The sequence below is a fragment of the Heptranchias perlo genome, chromosome 3 (genome assembly GCF_035084215.1).
Source record: "Heptranchias perlo isolate sHepPer1 chromosome 3, sHepPer1.hap1, whole genome shotgun sequence".
Lineage (NCBI taxonomy): Eukaryota > Metazoa > Chordata > Chondrichthyes > Hexanchiformes > Hexanchidae > Heptranchias > Heptranchias perlo.
In genome coordinates, this window is record NC_090327.1 from 33,885,183 (window position 1) to 33,907,563 (window position 22,381).

The following is a 22,381-nucleotide window of genomic DNA, read 5'->3' on the forward strand; positions in this document are numbered from 1 at the left end:
TTCTTTCCACTTGTTTTTTTAATATTGTTCATTTTTGGGATGTGGACAACACTGGCATAGCAGTATTTATTACCCATCCCAGTTGCCCTGAGGGCATTAAGGGTCAATCACATAATGTGAGACTGGAGTCACACAAGCTCCCTTCCCTGAAGGACATTGGTGAACCAGTTAAGTTTTTACAATAATCCGACAGCTTCATGGTCGTTTTTTTTTGGTACAGCCGACCAAGTACCAGATTTATGGGGCTCGATTTTAAAAGTAAAAATCGGATGGGTTGGGGGCGGGGGGGCATTGAAAATTGCCACCATTTCAGACCCGCCCATTTCCAGTTTTCACGGGGGTGGGAGGCCAACCCGCTCCCAGGAGGGGGACGGGCCTTAAAACCTTTCAAGGAGGCTTCAGGCCTCCATTTTTAACTAACTCCCCATTTCAACCCCGGGGGGCCGGGATTCCCAGGTTTCTGTTTTACACCTCGTGAAAGGAGGCGAGAAGGTCCAAGACTGCAGCTAAGTGCCTAGAAAGGCACAGCTTGTGGGCCGGAGAAGCAGGAGTGCTTCCCCCAGGCCCAACAAGCCTAAGTGCATCGACTACCCCCCAACCCCGATCGTGGATCCTCCCCGAACGCGGACCCCCGACCCCGAACGCAGACCCCCAACCCCAACCCCAATCATCCTCCCCCTCCGACCCTGACCCTCCCCCTAAACGATCGATGACCCCCGATCCCATCCCCCATGCCCACCCATGTCCCTTGCCCACTTATGCCCCTTGCAGACCTGTGCCCCTTGCCCACCCCTCCCCGTTTCCCCCCCCCCCCCCGCCTCCTGCAGACGTCCTCTCCCTGGCTGGTCCAATTGACCGGCTGATTGACAGGCTGGTCTCAGTCAGATGGAAAACCAACAAAAAAAAAGACGTCCTTACATCAAAATCTTCCCAGCTCCGTTTGAAAAGTAAGCCCAATACATCTCATTTTTGAGTATTTCACAAGGTAGGTTCAGATGAAGAAGTCCTTTTGATCTCATCCTTCCAGGATACCCCCCCATCATCCTGCCATTTCTGCTTTAATATCCATCCACCTCAGATCCTGCCCAACTTAAGCAGCAGCCAAGGCCTCACCCAAGAATGGCACCTCCAACAATGTAGCACTCCCTCTATATCACATTAAAATATAAAACCAAGTTATCTACTCAAGTCTTGGAGTGGAGCAAGAACATGAACAGCCGAGCAAAGCAGATACCTATTTCATTGTGTATGATTCAAAAGATGTTGATATAATTTCAAATACATTTCCATTAGGAAAATCACCCGTGAACTTCAATGATCCTTTAATTCCATCCAGTGAAAGGAGGATTAAATTTTTTTTTACAAAATTCAACATGGTTCCCAAGTAAACAAAGCTATATTTAAATTTCAGTATTATATACAGCCCAATAGTAATAGAACAGAAAGTGGATAAGGAAAGGCTCAGCGACAGAGTATTTCTGTATCAGATTCAACATTTTTTGTTAAATCAGTTGACCATGCTCTTAGAACTTCGAAGTCATGGAGCATCTTTTCCCTCATTCGCCCGAACATAGAAACGCATGATGGAAAAAGAGTCCGGGTACATTTGGACGACATTCTTCTTTTTGGCAAAGAAGTACGATCTGTCACTCACACTGTGACATCATTCGAGTGTGTCGCGTGGTTGCATTTTAGATTCCGGGAAGATGAGACAGTTTTGCTTGGAAAAACTGCAGAGAACACAAAAAGCCAAGCGCAAAATCTGAGGAATTAATGGATTTTCCGTTCTCATGACCGATTCAGATCATTCCTCCCATAAACTACAGATATGAGAGTGTCACAGGAAGGGAAAAGGAGAATGTGCAAATGCATCGATTTGTTGGGTTTTTTTACAAATATATACAAGGCTAAAAAAAATATCTTTTTGGAAGGAGCTATATAAGAGTTGGAGTCTTTTCAAAGTCCTACTCGGAGGTGTAACAACACTGCACAGCTCCAATGAACACTTGACTAGAGGTTATACTGAACAAAGGCATTTCTCAGAAGCTCCTCAGCAGACGGTCTCCGTTTCTCCTCCACAAATATTTGCTTCAGGAACCCCCGGCATGAGTTTGAGACACTGTCCGGAAGCTGGGGCTTGGTAGGCTGGGTGGCAATTTTGAAGATGGCAGCCATGGCTTCGAACTCTGCCCAAGGAGGCTTCTCGGTCAGCATTTCCACAATGGTGCACCCTACACTCCTGCATAAATGAAAGAAAACAATTTCAAACTCTCACACACACATAAATCATAATACAACAGTTACTCGGCTTATTTAAGAACATAAGAAATAGGAGCAGGAGTAGGCCATAAGGCCCCTCTAGCCTGCTCCGCCATTCAATAAGATCATGGCTGATCTTCGACCTCAACTCCACTTTCCTGCCCGATCCCCATATCCCTTGATTCCCCTAGAGTCCAAAAATCTATCTATCTCAGCCTTGAACATATTCAATGACTGAACATCCGCAGCCCTTTGGGTAGAAAATTCCGAAGATTCACAACCCTCTGTGTGAAGAAATTCCTCCTCATCTCAGTCTTAAATGGCCAATCCCTTATCCTGAGACTATGCCCCCTTGTTCTAGATTCTCCAGCCACGGGAAACAACAGGTGCTAAACTGGGCCGCGAAGCGCCCGTTGTTTCGGCGCTACACGGCCTCTCCGACATCCAAGATGGCGTCTTGGATGCGCACGCACGTTTCCTGTGTGACGTGCGCCAGATGCTATCTCGATATAGGAGATGGCGCAGATGCAGATCACGAACGCTGGAATCATGTAAAGTAGGGAGAAAATGGCTTCAATCAGTGTGCAACGCTGATTTAAAGTGATAGATACATTTTGGGACTTAACGCTCAACTCAACGCACAGTCTTAACCCCGACCATCTGAACATGTCTTAGAGTGCCTGGACGACCCCCCACCAGTGCTATTTAAAGGGACCATTCAGGATTTACAGGTTAGTGGCTGGATTATTGCTTCTGGCTGCGGAGACATTTGTAACTGTTTTTGGAGGTCTCCTAGACTTCAACACGAGGATGCAGGGACGTAGCCCAACATTTAGAGCCAGCACGTGCAGGAGTGAAGTTAGGAACTGCTTCTACATGCAAAGGGTGGGAGACGTTTTTGCAGACGGCAGTTGATGTTAGCTCCCTTGAGAATGTTAAATCTGAGATTGATAGATTTCTGTGAACCAAAGGTATTAAGGGATATGGGGCTAAGATGGATATATAGAGTTAGGTCACAGGTCCACCATGATCTCACTGAATGGTGGAACAGGCTCGAGGGGCTAAATGCCACGGCCACTTGCTGCCTCTTGATATGAGCCACCTTCTCCTGCAAGAAAACAGGATGTGTGTCTGAGTGATGTGCCTGTCATGGTTGAATAGCTGCCAGAGTGAGTGGCCTGTGAGTTGTGGATGGGTGGCTTGAAACAGTGGTAATGTGTAAGGGTGAGAAGAAGCATCTGATTGGAAGAGTTGAGTGCTGATGGAAAGAGTTTATCGGTATGTAGGAGATGGGGGGTGTAGTGTGTGGTGCAGTTGGTAGGAGACGCCACTTGACAGTTGACCTCACTCACCTTGACCACTCATATCAAAGCATTGAACTTCTTCCTGCACTGCATCCATGTTCATGATGCTGTGGGCCTGGCATTGACTTCGTCCCCACTGCCTCCCACTATCTTTTGAGTATATGTCTGGAGGGCCTCTTGCCACCGCCCCCCCCCCCCACACCTGTGGACATAGGATGTCCCTCCTTCTGTCCACCTCTTGCACCCAAGGTCTCTAGTGCATCAGCAGAGAACCTTGGTGATGCATTCTCGCAGGCCTGGTACCTACTCAGATCGGCAGATTGGTGAGGTCTGATGTGCAGATTATAGGATGTGGGATTTAGTAGTGCGCAACCTTTATTCAATGTTTTAACATAACTCATCAGTGTGTAAACAAAGGGATGGGATCTGCATCTGTGTTTTATGTGTGCGATGTCTGATCTCTATTCAGACTCCACGCAGACAGTAGACTGTTATTTTCAGCAAATAACAGGTACAAGCTACCTTTAAAAAGATTTCTAAGAAACATCTTGCCTTTAAGAGATGGCGCTCCCTCTGGTGGTGGAAAGTGCAAATTGCATTCATTCCATGTGCAAGGCCTGGAAAGGAACGCCAACTGCAGGTAAGTGCTCCCTTGGTTCAAAAGTTGTGTTTTGCCTGCCCAGGGTTCGTTTGGCGCGGGGTGTTAGCGCATCGCTAACACCGCCCAGAATGGACCCTTATCCAATTTTTCCCCCAACCTCTCAGCATCTACCCTGTCAAGCCCCCTCAGAATCTTGTATGTTTCAATGAGATCACCTCTCATTCTTCTAAACTCCAGGGAGTATAGGCCCATATATTTAACATATCAGCACAGCATAAAAGTGTACTGGCTTATATCCCATGTTGGATTTCCTCTGTATCGTAACCCTACAGTGACTAATCTCATAGTATCAAAGGCAGAGAATCATAATGGAACATATGGCCATTCAGTTCATCAAAGCTCACCCTCTAGTACTCCAATGGGGTACAGACCAAGAAGATGTAATGAAGATATTGGGGTTTTTTTTTAATCAATTTTCTCCTTCCTCTCCTGAAGGGGCTGACTCTTTAATCAGGTGCAGATCCACAGGTGCACACCCAAGGGAGGCTATACTTCATGTGTGAACCCAAACAGTGAGTTTGGATGCATGAAGGAGAACCACTGTTCTCACCTGATACCCACACATTACAGTAGAGTTCATGGGCTAGCGAGGGACATGAAGTTCAATTGCAACTCCCCTACTACTGTCCCGGCTGAGACAGCAAAGTCCATTTATCATCTCAATCTTTTGGGGGGAAATCTCAACAAATACTTTTTCACTAATTTGGAAAGGCCAGATGCAAGAAATGGTAATGTCATCGTCGTTGATCAGTGGTACTATCCTGAAGTTGGGTTAAGACAAAGGTACATAGGAACAGGAGTAGGCCATTCAGCCCCTCAAGCCTGTTCTACCATTCAATTAGATCATGGGTGATATGAACTTCAGCCACATTTTCCCACCTCTGACCCATATCCCTTGATACCCTTACCTAATAAAAATCTATCGATCTCATTCCTGAAAGCTTCAATTGACCTCTAGCCTCCAGAGCCTTTTGGGGGAGAGTTTTCCAGGTTTCCAACACCCTTTGGGGGGAAAAAGTGCTTCCTGATTTCACTGCCGAATGGCCTGGCACTAATTTTAAGATTATGCCCTCCTGTTCTGGATTCCCCCACCAGAGGAAATAGAATCTCTTGATCTATCCGATGGAATCCTTTTATCATTTAACATGATGGGCTGATTGGCCTCTTTCTATAAGTTCTCTGATTGTATGCACAATGTTTAGGCAACTAATCAGGAGCTGTACTCTGCATCCAACAGTGATTTTAATGTGATACTCTGCTGCAGTAGCATGCACTCAGCCCTCCTGCTGCCTGCAGCACCTGGTAATATAAAACAGGTAAACTCCAAGCCTCTGACAGGACCCAAGGTTTCGTGGGCCCTGCGTTCTGCTGTCAGAGGCAGGACAAAAATATGTGCCTTCACACTACAGTCCCACCAAAGGGCACAATTGGAACCGGTGTCACATTGTTAAAAAACACACAAAACATGGTGAGAACAGGAGTCATAAACTTGGACACTACTTTCCAAGTGCTCTAACCTGCAACATAAATACAACTGTACCCATGACCTGGGTGTGACTCACAAGATCACAAGCTAGAGACAAAGGAGAAAGATCTTTCTGCCCCTCCAGCTCAGTTATTCCTAAAGAACCTACAGAACCTTCTTCCAGTCACATCAGCCAACTTCTTAAATGATTCCTGGGTTTTTGCCTCCACTACCCTGCCTAGAAGTCCATTCAAAGTGTTGATCACTCTTTGTGTGAAGAAGAACTTCCTTGACATTGATCCTAAACTTGCCTTTTGCTGGTTTGAACCTGTGACCCTTGCTTTACTCTTGTGTTTAAGTTTCAGGTAGTGTTCCGGATTTACTGTATCATTTGCTATTTTGTGTATCTCTATAAAGTCGCCTCGTCTGAAAAAGGAAAAATAAGATGTTTTTTCAGTCTTTCTTCTAATTAGGTCCTCTGATGCTTGATTTCAGTCTTGTGGCTCTTCATGAGCACAGCCTCCAAGTCTGAATATCTTTCTTGTGCCTCGACCAGAACTGGGCACCATCCCTCAAGGGGAGGTAATTTTAACTTTTAATTTTAACTCCACAGTTTCAGCATAGCATCCTCCGACGTGCTGTACTGATTTGGCTGTCGTTCAGCATCTTATTTCCTTTGTGATTTTCACTCCATAGTGATTGGACATATTCAACATAGAATCCACTAAAACCCTTAGGAATATTTCAAATTCACCCGTAACTAGTTCAATCCCAATTACGGAGTACTTATTTTGTCCATTTTCCCATGTGCATATTAAAACTGAGTGAAGAAAAAGTATAAAATGTTTAATTTCTCACGGGGGAAAAACAGATACTTAAAAGTAAACAACATAGAGTTTACAGAAGTTATGGAAAAGGGCGAGGAGAAATGAGAGGTGAAGATACTCAGAGGGATAATTTCAGTGAGTTGAAAAGGGATCTGGCCCAGGTGGATTGGAAACAAAGACTGGCCGGTAAAGCAGTAAATGAGCAATAGGAGGTCTTCAAAGAGGAGATAGTTTGGATAGAAACTAAACACATTCCTATGAGGGGGAAAGGAAGGGCATCCAAAGCTAGAGCTCCCTGGATGACTAAAAAAATTGAGATTAAAATGAAACAGAAAAAGGAGGCTTATGATAAATGTCAGGTTCATAATATGGTAGAGAATCAAGCTGAATACAGGAAGTGCAGAGAAGATCTAAAAAAGGAAATGAGGGGTAAAGAGAATGTATGAGAAAAGATTAGCGGGTAACATAAAAGGGAACCCTGAAGTCTTTTTACAAATATATAAAGAGTAAAAGGGTAGTCAAAGGAAAGGTGGGGTCGATTAAAGACCTAAAAGGAAGTCTTCTTGTGGAGGCAGAGGGCATCGCTGAGGTACTTAATGAATATTTTGCATCTGTCTTCACTAAAGAAGAAGATGCTGCTAATGTTACAGTAAAGGAGGAGGGGTAGAGAAATTGGATAGGATAAAAATAAATAAAGAGGAGGTACTAAAACGGTTGGCAGTGCTCAAAGTAGAAAAATCACCCGGGCCAAATGGGATGCATCCCAAGTTGCTGAGGGAAGTAAGGGCAGAAATTGCAGAGGCTCTGGCCACAATCTTTCAATCCTGCTTGGGTATGGGAGTGTGCCAGAGGACTGGAGGGCTGCAAATGTTACACCCTTGTTCAAAAAAAGAGCAGAGATAAACCAGGTAAGTACAGGCCAGTCAGCCTAACATCAGTGGTGGGGAACCTTCTAAAGACTATAATCCAGGACAAAATTAATTATCACTTGGGACTGTTTAAATGCTCCATTTCCCAGAATAAGTCATTCCATATCCAGATAAGGATAATTTCTCAGTACAGGAAAGGGCCCTTAGGTCCAACAAACCTGTCCATTTTTGACTGATCTCTCCACCCACTCACCATATCTCTCAATCTCTTCTCTCTCCAGAAGCATCTCATAGTTGCCTCTTGAAGCAATTTGCACTGGTTTTCCCAGCAACTTATTCTGCAATCGGGAACATCTCAAAGATGACAAAAGGTATTTTTAATCTTCCTCCTCTCTCCCAACCCATGAATGATCTTCGGGCCGTGTGCCTGCTGCTCTCCAGGCCGATGGCCAGGAATATAGATTCAGGCCTACAGATTTGTTCTAGTTGCTGCCCCCTGCCCTCCCTCCCAATCTCAGCGCAAGGCCCTGAAAGGTTGACTCCTCCTCTCACTGCAGCCGTCAGGTGCCCAGCAGGGGCCCAGAGAGGAAAAGCAGTCCTCATCACTCTGAGTATAGAAATATAGAATCATACAGCACAGGAGGCCATTCGACCCATCATGCCTATGCCAGCTCTTTGAAAGAGCTATCTAATTAATCCCATTACCCCCCATAGCTCTGCAAATTCTTCCTTTTCAAGTATTTATCCAATTCCTTTTTGAAAGTTACTGTTGAATCTGCTTTCGCCACCCTTTCAGGCAGTGCATTCCAGATCATAACAACTCGCTGCATAAAAAAACTTCTCCTTATCTCCCTTCTGGTTCTTTTGCCAATTATCTTAAATCTGTGTCCTCTAGTTGCTGACCCACCCGCCAGTGGAAACAGTCTCTCTTTATTTACTCTATCAATGCCCTTCATAATTTTGAACACCTCTATTAAATCTCCCCGTAACCTTCTCTGTTCTAAGGAGCACAGTCCCAGCTTCTCTATCTCTACACATTACTGAAGTCCCTAATCCTTGGTATCATTCTGGTAAATCTCCAATGTTTCTTCTGAGTTTACTTTTCACTAATTTCCAATGAAGTCTAATGTCCTCATTTTTAAACTTGAGTCCCTTGACATTCAACTCTTCGCCATAATGAACAATTTTCCTGGATCAACATAGTCAGTTCCCTTCATAAGCACAAGAAATGTTTTAACACACAAAAATAAATCACAATCCCTAATTATTGTCCCCTTCATGTTGTTCCCTGCACAATGCTTACCAGACATCTGCTTTCCTGCCATATCCTTCACCACTGATAACCTCGGGACTCATCCAGTAGGGTGTTCCGGTCACTGATTTAATCCCCGTCCCAGACATACAAATAGTCTGCAAACGTTTGCTGGCTCCGAAATCGCCCAGTTTGACGTTCCCTGCAGAATCTCTCAAAATATTGGCACCTGCGATGAGAAAACGATTATATGAACTGAACTGCTTCAAAGTTCACCTAAAAAAACTCAGTAAAACTACGGCAGGAATATTTGGTGGCAATATTTGTCCTACTCAATTAATGTCATACTCAAGTAAATCTGCCAACCTGTTGTTTTTTTAATATTCATTCTCAGGATATGGGCATCGCAAGCAAGGCCGGCATTTATTGCCCATCCCTAGTTGCCCTTGAGAAGTTAGTGGTGGGCCTTCTTCTTGAACCGCTGCAGTCTACGTGGTGAAGGCACTTACACGATGCTGTTAGATAGGGAGCTCCAGGATATTGAACAGTGACGATGAAGGGATGGCGATATATGTCCAACTCAAGGTGGTGAATGACTTGGAGGGGAACTTGGAGGTGATGGTGTTCCCATGCACCTGTTACCCTTGTCCCCTTCTAGGTGGTGGAGGTCGCGGGTTTGGAAGGTACTGTCGAAGAAGCCTTGGCGAGTCGCTGCCGTGCATCCTATAAACAGTACACACTGCAGCCACGGTACGCCAGCGGTAGAGGGAGTGGATGTTTAAGGTGGTCGAAGGGGTGCCGATCAAGAGGACTGGTTTATCCTGGATGGTATCAAGCTTCTAGTATCAAGTTGAAGGACTGAGAAGCAGTTAGACACATTACTAATTGTTACTGTGGACATTGGGGACCAGCCTAGCGTCAGCATAGTCCATGTGTGGATTTTCACTCTTGTCCTTTAAACATTTTATCCAAGGTTTCACGCATCATTAGCAAGTAATCTGGGATCATCCTAGAATGTCCTGTAAGGTGCATTCCATTTCAATCATCCGGTTTTCTGCTTAATTCTTCTATAAACTTACAGATATAAACATTTCTTTAAAACTTGGTTCCTACATGATGCTTTCACTCTTGAACCTCAAAAAGCTGCCTGACACTCCCAGCTGCTCTGGTAAAACCTCAACTGGTTTCCTGGCCGGAGGGAGCCTGTGTTCTTCGATAAGCATCAGGGTTTTTAAGTCGATAGCTAGTCTGTGGTAGATGGAACTACCTCATAGTACACGCAAACTGTGACTGGTACATGCACTAAACACGGCGACAAAAGTTAGAGTTACGCAGCAAGATTTGTGCAATAATAACCAAATCACTAGGCGATGTAAAATTCACAATATGAAAAACATTGCCCTCATGATACTCCATCAACGATGCTCAACTGCCCTGTGATCTTTGTCTTTCTTCCTGCAGCTTGGATGCACCCTTTAAACTCTCCCAAACCTTTTGCATTGAGGACTGTCCCAGTATTATGAATGAGCTGGTGAATGCTTTTCTGAATTTTTAAAATGAGAAAAAAAGTTGGAACTGACATCTGAGGGCAGATGAACAAAATCCTGAATAACACTCCTGCGTAGCAGCCAACATAGTGTGCGTGTGCAAACAGGAAGAGACCACTGGTTTCAAATAATTGCAGCTGAGATCAAAGGATTCCTGTTTACTATCTTGTGGTGAAAAACTTACTGTGCAAAAAGCAACAAGGTTAGCCAGAAGAGGAACGATCTGTCCGGATCAAGATTGAGAAACCTCAAAAAAATCCAGGACAACACGTTAGGTACAAAAAAGATAAATGTTCTCATCAGATTCTCAAATGGGACCTGGATAATGGACATGCTAATTGATCCTGAGTTAATTAATTAGCATGGAACTGAATCACTCAGAACAGGAAGGTTCTAGTTTCACTCTCATGTTTAAATCTCTTCATGGCCTCGCTCCTCCCTATGTCCGTAACCTCCTCGAGCTCTACAATTCTCCCTAGCTCCTGAACTCTCCATTCCTTTGACTCTAATCTCCTGTGCACCCCCATTCCCTTCATCCTACCATTTGCGGCCGTGCCTTCAACCGTATGGGCCCCACGCTCTGGAATTCCTTCTCTAAACCCCCCTGCCTCTCCACCACCCTCGAGTCCTTTATGACCTTCCTTAAAACCAACCTCTGACCAAGCTTTAGGTCACCCCCTCCTAAGAACTCCTTCTTTAATTTACTTTATAAGTGACTTTAATTTACATATAGAGTGACTTTAATTTACATATAGATTGGTCAAACCAAATTAGCAATAATACTGCGGGGGAGGAATTCCTGGAGTGTGTACATGATGGATTTCTAGACCAATATGTTGAGGAACCAACTAGAGAACAGGCGATCCTAGACTGGGTATTGTGCAATGAGAAAGGATTAATTAGCAAAGGGAAGAGCGACCATAACATGATAGAATTCCTCATTAAGATGGAGAGTGAAGTAGTTGAATCCGAAACTAGGGTCCTGAATCTAAATAAAGGAAATTACGAAAGTATGAGGTGTGAATTGGCTAGGATAGATCGGGGAACTTTACTAAAAAGGATGACGGTGGATAGGCAATGGCTAATATTTAAAGAACGTGTGCAGGAATTACAACAATTATTCATTCCTGTCTGGCGCAAAAATAAAACAGGAAAGTTGGCTCAACCGTGGCTTACAAAAGAAATTAGGGATAGTATTAGATCCAAAGAGGAGACATATAAAATTGCCAGAAAAAGCGGCAAGCCTCAGGATTGGGAGCAGTTCAGAATTCAGCAAAGGAGGACAAAGAGATTGATTAAGAGGGGAAAAATAGAGTATGAGAGTAAACTAGCAGGGAACATAAAAACTGACTCTAAAAGCTTCTATAAATATGTCGAGAAAAAGATTAGTGAAGACAAATGTAGTTCCCTTACAGTCAGAAATGGGGGAAATGATAATGGGGAACAAAGAAATGGCAGAACAATTAAACACATACTTTGGTTCTGTCTTCACAAAGGAGGACACAAATAATCTCCCAGAAATGTTAGGGAACCAAGGGTCTAATGAGAGGGAGGAATTGAAGGAAATCAGTATTAGTAAAAAAAATAGTGCTAGGGAAATTAATGGGGCTAAAGGCTGACAAATCCCCAGGGCCTGATAATCTACATCCCAGAGTACTAAAGGAAGTGGCCCTGGAAATAGTGGATGCATTGGTGATCATCTTCCAAAATTCTATAGACTCTGGAACAGTTCCTACAGATTGGAGGGTGGCAAATGTAACCCCACTATTTAAAAAAGGAGGGAGAGAAAAAACAGGGAATTACAGACCAGTTAGCCTAACATCAGTAGTGGGGAAAATGCTGGAGTCTATTATAAAGGATGTGATAACAGAACACTTGGAAGGCATTAATGGGATTGGACAAAGTCAGCATGGGTTTATGAAAGGGAAATCATGCTTAACAAATCTACTGGAGTTTTTTGAGGAGGTAACAAGTAGAATAGATAGGGGAGAACCAGTGGATGTGGTGTACTTGGACTCTCTGAAGGCTTTTGATAAGGTCCCACACAAGAGGTTAGTGTGCAAAATTAAAGCACATGGGATTGGGGGGAATATACTGGCATGCATTGAGAATTGGTTGACAGACAGGAAACAGAGAGTAGGAATAAACGTGTCTTTTTCCGGGTGGCAGGCAGTGACTAGTGGGGTACCGCAGGGATCAGTGCTTGGGCCCCAGATATTCACAATATATATCAATGATTTGGATGAGGGAACTGAATGTAACATTTCCAAGTTTGCAGACGACACAAAGCTGGGGTGGAATGTGAGCTGTGAGGAGGATGCAAAGAGGCGCCAATGTAATTTAGACAATGGGTGAGTGGGTGAGAACATGGCAGATGTAGTATAGAGTGGATAAATGTGAGGTTATCCACTTTGGTTGTAAAAACAGAAAGGCAGATTATTATCTGAATGGTGATAGATTGGGAAAAGGGGAGGTGCAACAAGACCTGGGTGTCCTTGTACACCAGTTGCTGAAAGCGAGCATTCAGGTGCAGCAAGCAGTTAGGGAGGCGAATGGTATGTTGGCGTTCATTGCAAGAGGATTTGAATACAGGAACAGAAATGTCTTACTGCAGTTGTACAGGGCTTTGGTGAGACCACATTTGGAGCATTGTGTGCAGTTTTGGTCTCCTTATCTGAAGAAGGATGTCCTTGCCATGGAGGGAGTGCAACGAAGGTTTACCAGACTGATTCCTGGGATGGCAGGACTGACGTATGAGGAGAGATTGGGTCGACTGGGCCTATATTCACTAGAGTTTAGAAGAATGAGAGGTGATCGCATTGAAACATATAAAATTCCAACAGGACTAGACAGACTAGATGCAGGGAGGATGTTCCCGATGGATGGAGAATCCATAACCAGGGGTCACAGACTCAGGTTATGGGGTATGCCATTTAGAACCGAGATGAGGAGAAATTTCTTCACTCAGAGGGTGGTGAACCTGTGGAATTCTCCACCACAGAAGGCAGTGGAGGCCTAGTCATTAAATATATTCAAGGAGGTAGATATATTTCTTAATGCTAAAGGGATCAAGGGATATGGGGAAAAAGCGGGAACAGGATACTGAGTTAGACGATCAGGCATGATCATTTTGAATGGTGGAGCAGGCCCGAAGGGCCGAATGGCCTACTCTTGCTCCTATTTTCTATGATTCTCTGATTCTTTGTCTCGGCATCCATTTTTCTCTGATTATACTTCTGTGAAGTGCCTTGGGATGTTTTTCCTACGTTAACAGTGTTATTTCAATGCAAGTTGTTGTTGTAGTCATTGAATTAGGTAATCCCATCTGGAGCAGTCATAGACTAGTTAGTGATGCTCTCCCTTTTCTTTTTTCTCTCCTGAAGGCTTGAACTACTTACTGACATTCCACAGGCACCAGCAGCCCACTGATAGCTCACCCAAATGGCCATTCATCATACATGAGCCCTGCCAGTGAGTGTTGGCAGGCTATTCTACTCTGGGTGACATCACAACTAAGACTGTTTCTATCCTCAATCGACATTCAGACATAAGCATTTTCACAAATCTATGACTAGACAACCATCAGGAGCTGGAACCATGGTTTACTCACCTCCACACCCTCCCCCCCTACAACCATACCAGCCCTATTGTACTGAGGTCAACTGTATTGGCTCAATGGCTTTCCTAGTTAAAATCAGCAAATTCAGCATCAGAATCTGGGTCTTTCTTGGTCAGTGTGATTCAGCCCCATTGTAGTTAGTGAATTTACCAAATGAGCCATTGTGGGACTCAGGATTTTAAGTTCATTAATAATACAAGCAAGACTGATTTGTATTTATATAGTGACTTTGCATATCTTGCAGTCACACCCCAAAGTGCTTCACATATGCTTTTAACATGAGTCAGCCATCTTATACACAGCATTACCGTACAAACAACAATGAGGTAAATAACCAACTAATTTGTTTTTGGTAATATTGGTTGAGAGAGGAATGTTGAGCAGGCCACCAGGAGACTCCCTGCTCTACTTGAAATAGTGCTATATGATCTATAACATCCACCTTAACCACTGGAGTCAGTAGACGGAGTCTCAGTTTAACACGTCATTTATAGGAATGTGTCTCCAGCAATGCTGCACTCCTCCAGTGCTGACAGAAGTTTAACCCTAGATTATGCGTTTAAGGCTTATTTAAGGCTAAACCATTATAAATTATGGGTTAGGCCTCAGATGAAGTGTGGCCATGAACCACTTTGGGACTTTAGGAAGGACCTTGGAGAATGATACCAGGGATGAGGGACTTTAGTTGTGTGGAGACTAGAGAAGCTGGGATTGTTCTCCTTAGAACAGAGAAGATTAAGGGGAGATAGAGCATAGAATTGTTCAAAATTATGAAGGGTTTTGTCAAGAGTAAATGAGGAGAAACGGTTTCCACTGGCAGGAGAATCAGTAACCAGAGGACACAGATTTAAGACAATTGGCAAAAGAACCAGAGGGGAGATGAGGAGAATTTTTTTACGCAGCGAGTGGTTATGATCTGGAATGCATTGCATGGAAGGGTGGTGGAAGCAGATTCATAGCATTACATAGAAATACGCAGGACGTACAGGTCATTCGGCCCAACAGGTTTATGCTCCACATGAGCCTCCTCCCTCCCTACTCCATCTAATCCTATCAGCATATTCTTCTATTCCTTTCTCCCTCGTGTTTATCTAGCTTCCCCTTAAATGCATCTATGCTAGTCGCCTCAACTACACCTTGCAGTAGCGAGTTCCACGTTCTAATCACTCTCTGGGTAAAGAAGTTTCTCGTGAATTCCCTATTGGATTTATTAGTGACTATCTTATATTTATAGCTCATAGTTCTGGTCTCCCCTGTAAGTAGAAACATCTTCTCTACGTCTAACCTATCAAACTCTTTCCTAATCTTGAAGACCTCTATCGGGTCACCCCTCAAACTTCTTTTTTCTAGAAACAAGAGCCCCAGCCTACTCAATCTTTCCTGATAGGTATAACCCTCAGTTCTGGTATCATCCTAGTAAATCCTGTTTGCACCTTCTCCAGTACCTCTATATCCTTTTTATAATATGGAGACCAGAACTGTTCACAGTAGGAACTTTCAAAAGGGAACTGGATATACAGTGAAACCTGTACAGACACCCCCAAGAAATGGACACCTGAAAAAAACAGACACTTATTGCCAGTCCCAAATTAAATTGTAATAGATATAAGCTGCACCTTGAAACCACGGACAGTCTCAGTTTATGAACTATGGACAGCTTTCAATGCACCAAGTCCGTTTACAACTTAAAACACAGATCGCACAGGTAAGTGTGAGGCAGCAGCGGGTGAAACGGCTTTTGTAGAATGGAGATCCCCTTACCCGGCATCCATAGTGGCAGAGAAACTGCTCTATCTCTGGGATTGAATCTTGCACGGTTTTTCTACCCCCATGGATGCTGGGTAAAGAACTCTCCATTCCACAAAAGCCGGGAACCACACCGGGAAACATCATATCTTACTCCATCAGTACGTCAGGTACTGATGAGTTGCATACCCACCCCCCTGCATTTCAACCATTAGCAGTTGAAGCACACGGAGGGAGGGGGTCCTGGACAGGGGTCTGCAGGATAATAGTCCTCCAAATTTGGCTTAGATCTCCCAGGCACTCCAGCCTTACAGCAACCACCTCGTCCTGTGCAGGCTGCCAACGTAGCAGATTCCAGGTTCAGGACATCCCTCCCTCAATGGAAAAGAACCCTGGGATGGCAATGAACTGGGAAACCCAACAAATAGAAAATAAATTGAAATCACATTCCGCTGGCAGGGCTCTAGAATTAGGCACGATCCCAAGTGAGGGCAAAAAAAAGGAACATTGCAGGAGATACAGCCAATCCTGGGATATTTGGCTCATCCAGTTTACTGTACATACAATGACCATTTTGAAAATATGGACACCAGCAAGTAAAGCACACCTGATGCATGTCCCTAATTTACAGGTTTCACTGTATTTGAAAAGGAAAAATTTTAACAGCTAAGGAGAAAGGGCAGGGGAGAGGGACTAATTGGATAGCTCGTTCAAACAGCTGGCACAGGCATGATGGGCTGAATGGCCTCCTTCTGTGCTGCATGATTCTATGATTCTAGGTGCCAACCTGGGGTCTTCTAAATTTCATTCCAGGTCCTCAGCACATAACCTAGGCCAATCTTCAGTCCAGTACTGATGGGGTGCTGTATTGTCAAAAATGCCTTCTTTTGGATGAAATGTTAAACTGAGGCCCCATCTACCTGTTCAGTTGGATGCAAAATCGCCCATGGCACTTTTTCCAAAGAAGAGCAAGACGTTCTCCTGGTGTCCTCGTCAACTTTCATCCCTCAACCAACACCACCAAAACACATTAACTGGTCATTTACTGTGTCGATCTTTGTTGTACACAAATTTGCTCTTGCATTTGCTTACATAACAATAGTGACTGCACTTCAAAAGTAATTCATTGGCTGTGAACCACTTTGGGGCATCCTGCTATAAAAATTCTTTCTAAAACCTTTTTGATTAAGCTTTTGCTCACCCCTCCTAATCTATCCCTCCATGGCATGGTGTCCGTTCCCTTATGTTTTCCCATTTGTGAAGTAGCTTGGGATTTTTTTTTAAAATGGCAAAGATGCTATAAAAATACAAGTTGTTGTTGCCACTACCAAACTTTAAAGGGCTGTGGCTACTTAAAGGTAAGTGACTAGGTGGGGGGACAAAACCGTCTCAGTCTTTCCAAAGACTGTATGGGGCAAGATAAGTGACTGAAAAAAACCAAAGGGAAGGCAAAATCAATGTGAATGTTGATAATGGAGCTTTTGGCCAAGTGGCGAAGCATCTTTCTCATGTCCCTCTTCGCCCCCAGCTCTTCTGTTCCACTGAAGTCATGTAAATGCTTCAATTACAATTATCTTTCCATTACCGTTGTAATGTAGGCAAATGCGGAAGCAAACTTGTACACAAAGAAAGATCCCACAAACATCAATGAGATAAATGATTAGTTAACCAGTCTTTTTTTTTAAAAAAAAGGCTAGAATGGTGGAGCGATTTAGGGAGTAAATCCCAGAGCAGAGCAGCTGTGGCTGAAGGCTCTGGCACCAGTGCTGAAATGAAGGGGAGCAATGCACAAAAAGCCAGAGTCAGAGGGCTGAAGGCTGAAGGGGAAGATATAAAGTTGGAGGAGGTTGCGGCGATATGGTGAGGCAAGACCACGGAGGGATTTGAAGACAGCGACAAATATTTTGTATGTAATAGGTAGGGCAGCAGGAATCAATGTAGGTCAGTGAGGTTAACAGTTAAGGGCAGTATATTTTAGGCGTGCAAGGGGCTGAGTTTTGGACAAGTTGTGAGTTTATGGAGGGGGGTGGATAGGAGACCAGCAAGGGCAGCATTGGAATAACTGATCTAGATGTAACAAATGCATGGATGTGGATTTCAGTGGCAAAGAGGTAAGGAAATAAGTGGTCTTGGTGATGGATAAAATCTGGACCTTAAAGTTCAGCTCTAGATGGAACAGGACACCAATTTTACATATCGTCTGGTTCAGCCTGAGCAAGTGGCCCAGAAGGGGGATGGAGTCTTTGGCAAGGACACCCCTCGAGGACTGCTCCTCCCCTCCAAGTGAGCTCTCGGCAGCAGGCCCAGAATGAGCCAGGTGCTCCCCATGGGTAACCAATTAGGACTGACCTTTGAAAATATGGAAGGGTCATCCCATGCAATATCGGCGAGCCCCTAGGCCTGCTGCCCCTTGGCCCCACCACTTGAGCACCCATATCAAAAACCCCACCAATCCAATAACAATATGCATTCTGTCGTATATTGTTCCCAGTCTTCCTCTCTATTTTAATGCCCAATAATTTGCTCTGTCCACCTTAATCTTTCATTTCAGTTGCTATGCCAATATGCTTTTTCCAATAAAATATAAAGGAATTTCAAAGTGAGAAATCTAAATATTAAAGACCAAGGACTTAGGTCACTGCTTCATGACCAAAAACGATTTTTCCCCTTCCTTTTCCCGGCCCTTCCCAAGTCTTCCTGAAGAATGGAAAAGTAGAATGATTTCCTTATAGCTTGATCCAACTTTATGCTATTGAGAAATTATCAGCAAGGGCGACGTCACCTTATAAACAGGGTGGAACATAATTGAAGTCGGCAGGAAGATAATCTGAGAGCGAATCTTTGGCACAGGCATATGCCAATGTGTGCATTTTATCATTTTAAATGAGTGCACCCTGATGAAAGTGACTTACAAGTGAATGAGTTTTGAGTGCGAGCCACAATACTGAGCACATAACAGAATGAAAGACTTCCTATCAATCAGCTTGAGGTTAGGAAGCTTATTTTAAAAAAAATAATGACTCACTTGTAGACAAGTATCCAAACCTCCTTGTGAGATTTTTAATAGAAAAGAATGAGTATGTTGAGTTTTGATTAAGTCTCTCTGACGATGCTTTTTTATGTCAAAGGTGCTATATAAATGCAAGTTGTTGCTGCTGTTGTAAGAAGCATTTTAAAATAATGGCTCCTTTAATTCTGTCATGATACATAAGGAGTTAAAACATGGTTGACCCTTAACTGCCCTTTGAAGTGGCCTAACAAACTGCTCACCTTCACCACACAGGACTGCAGTGGTTCAAGAAGGCAGCCCACCATCACCTTCTCAGGGCAACTAGGGATGGGTAATAAATGCTGGCCTTGCCAGCAGCACCCACATCCCCAGAATGAATATTAAAAAAAGCAAACAGCTTCACTAATGGAAATCATGTCCAGGTCTAACTTAATTCATGTTTTGGCACAGTTTGCTTGAGGGAGGGGCCAAGCATCCTCATTTCAAACACAAACATCCTGTAAGATTTGTACAAATTGTGCGTCTGATTGGAAATTCCTTTTGAATTTTACACAGTTGTTTAAATTCATTGAACCCCGGGTAACTGTTTCAGAGATATTCATTAAGGTGGACTTTTCAAATCAATGAGTTTTAATTGCAACCTTTGAAGACAGTAAAATTGGAACGTCTGAAGAGTATTAGCTAAGGGACATGACGCCTGTAGCTGATGATAAAAGAAAAATAATTGCAACATGAGGAGAAGGATTACAATTAGTTTAACAGAGTTGCAAGCTATTTATTACCTGAGGAGTTAGCAAAGTTTAACAACTACTGTGGAAGTTATGTTCAAGTCAAAAAATATCTGCAAAAGAAAAAGTGAAAAGACCCAAAATGTAATAGTACATATCGGTGAATGAGGAAAGAAAGAAGAAGGATGTTGCATTTATATAGTGCCTTTCATGAGCTCAGGATGTCCCAAAGCGCTTCACAGCCAATGAAGTACTTTTGAAGTGTAGTCACTGTTGTAATGTAGGAAAGGCGGCAGCCAAATTGTGGACAGCAAGGTCCCACGAACAGCAATGTGATAATGACCTGATAATTTGGCCCCGATATTTACAGGGAGGCGGGGAGTGAGCAGTGGAGTACAGTTGCAGGAGGGAAACCCGGAAAGCCCGAGCACGTGGAGGTCCTGCAGAATTTAACAGCAGGACCTCATTATCATTTTTTAATTCCGTTTCCCGCCCGGCAGCCAGTCAGATTGACAGGCTGGCCAACTGCCGGGCAGGAAAGCAGCAGTAGAAGGTCACAGTCCCCGGCAATCGGGAGGGAGGAAGGCAAAGATCATGGGCTGATGGTGCAGGGTCAGAGCACGGCAATCAGAAGGCAATGATCGAGGGTTGGAGGGGGTCGGGTGGGTCGGCCTATCGCGGCAACGAGGAGAGACCATGATTGGCAGAAGATTTGCTTGAGGGGCTGGGGGGAGCAATCGTGCTTCTCCTGGCCTAAAAGGAGTACTACAAAAAGCACACATACTTGATCTGGCTGCTCCCGTCTCCATTTTGCTGCAGGGTTTCCCGAGCTGTGGGAAACCCGGACGACCAGCTTTAAAATTAAATCAGGCTCCCAATGCACTGTGGGAGCCTGATTTAAATATTATAATGTGGATTCCCGCCTCTTGAGCGCGGCATACAGGCACACCACGTAACCTGCCGCCGTAAAAATGGCAACAGGCGCGTACGCAGAGGGTTGGGGTCGCATGTCACAATTTTACATTTTTAATCCCCTCCCCCGCCGACCTTTTCCCGCCCGATGAGGGGGGTGTTAATATCAACCCCTTTGTTTTATTGAGTGATGTTGGTTGAGGGATAAACATTGATCAGGACACTGGGGAGAACTTTGTCACCTTTGGTTGTTTTGTCAATCACCTTAAATCTGTGTCCTCTGGCTCTTGGCAGAAGGGTCGAGAACCAGAGGACACAGATTTAAGGTGATTGGCAAAAGAACCAAAGGCGACATGAGGAAAAACTTGTGGCAGCGAGTGATGATCTGGAATGCACTGCCTGAAAGGATGGTGGAGGCAGATTCAATCGTGGCTTTCAAAAGGGAATTGGATAAGTACTTGAAAGAAATAAATTTACAGGGCTACGGGGAAAGGGCGGGGAGTGGGACTACTTGGATTGCTTGTGCAGAAAGCCGGCACGGATTCGACGGTCCGAATGGCCTCCTTCTGTGCTGTAACCATTTTACAAGTCCATGATTTGAACTCCCCTATTCTTCTTTGAATAATGGCATGGGATCTTTTATGTCCAACTGAGAGCGCACAGGGCCTCGGTTTAAAATCTCATCCGAAAGACGGCACCTTTGACAGTGCAGCACTCCCTCAGTACTGCGTTGGAGTATCAGCCTAGATTTTGTGCTCAAGTCTTTGGAATGGGTCTTGAATCCACAACCTTCTGACTTAAAGGCAAGAGTGCTACCACTGAGCCGCGGATGACAAAGGACACCCCGTACATCTCCAGCAGAAACTTTGTGCCTCAGGCGCAAATCCCATCTCCTATCCTAGTTTCTCACTGAGATTGAATCCTCAGTCTCCTGCTTTACCCTGCTTTGAACTTCAAATCATAAATCCAATCAATTGCGTAACTCCACCTTGGGAACAATGCCTATCTACCCATCTCCCCCCGTCCACCACCAAGCTCTTATCCTCATCTCCACCTCACGGGTTTGATTTCTTCAACTTTATCCTTGCCAGCATTCACATATGCTTCAACTCACACAAAACTCTGCACACTCATTACCCCTGTTGAATTCACAACTACTAGGTTGCTAGTCCAGTATGTCACAACCATAACCACAACACTATCATACCCTACCATTAGCATAGTTATGGAAAAGGACAAAGATAGAACAGGAGTTAAAGTTCTCAATTGGGGAAACGCCAATTTTACTAAGCTAATAAGTGATTTAGCAAAAGTGGACTGGAAACAGCTACATGAAGGTAAATTAATGTCAGAGCAGTAGGAGCCATTCAAGGGGAAGATTCAAGGGGTGCAGAGTAAACATGTTCCCACAAAGAAAAAGGGCGGGGCTGCATCATCTAGAGCCCCCTGGATGTCAGAAGCGTAGAGGGTAAGGTAAGGTAGAAAAAGAAAGCCTATGATAGACACCGAGAACTCAATACCACAGAAAGCCTAGAGGTATATAAAAAATGCAGGGGTGAAATTAAAGAGATTCGGAAAGCAAAGAGAGAGCATGAAAAAATATTGGCAAGTAAAATCAAGGAACACCCAAAGATGTTTTACAAATACATTAAGAGCAAGAGGATAACTAAGGAGTGGAGGCGGAAGATGTTGGAATGGTTCTTAATGAATACTTTGCGTCTGTCTTCACAAAAGAGAGGGATGATGCAGACATTGTAGTTAAGGAGGAGAAGTGTGAAATATTGGATGGGATAAACTTAGTGAGAGAGGAAGTATTAAGGGGATTAGCATCTTTGAAAGTAGATAAATCGCCAGGCTCGGATGAAATGTATCCCAGGCTGTTAAAAGAAGCAAGGGAGAGAATAACAGAGGCTCTGACCATCATTTTCCAATCCTCACTGGATACAGGCATGGTGCCGGAGGATTGGAGGACTGCTAACGTTGTATCGTTGTTTAAAAAGGGAGTGGGGGATAGACCGAGTAATTGCAGGTCAGTCAGCCTAACCTCAGTGGTGGGCAAATTATTGGAATCAATTCTGAGGGACAGGATAAACCGTCACTTAGAAAGGCACGGAGTAATCAAGGACAGTCAGCATGGATTTGTTAAGGGAAGGTCGTGTCTGACTAACTTGATTGAATTTTT

The 22,381-nt window shown here is 44.1% G+C and overlaps 1 protein-coding gene across 2 annotated transcripts in view; it reads right to left on the reverse strand.

Annotated features, from left to right (window-relative positions):
- Nucleotides 1-1,305: 1,305 nt before the first annotated feature.
- The window catches only part of map3k22 (mitogen-activated protein kinase kinase kinase 22), a 134,482-nt gene continuing 113,406 nt past the window's right edge, over nucleotides 1,306-22,381 (reverse strand). For both annotated transcript variants that reach the window (XM_067978759.1, XM_067978758.1), the window contains 2 exons: nucleotides 8,689-8,866; nucleotides 1,306-2,239 (listed from right to left, as the gene is read on the reverse strand). In XM_067978759.1, coding sequence (XP_067834860.1) covers nucleotides 2,011-2,239; nucleotides 8,689-8,866 — 407 coding nt within the window. In that variant the 3' untranslated portion in view covers nucleotides 1,306-2,010. The remainder of the gene's footprint in view (nucleotides 2,240-8,688; nucleotides 8,867-22,381) is intronic.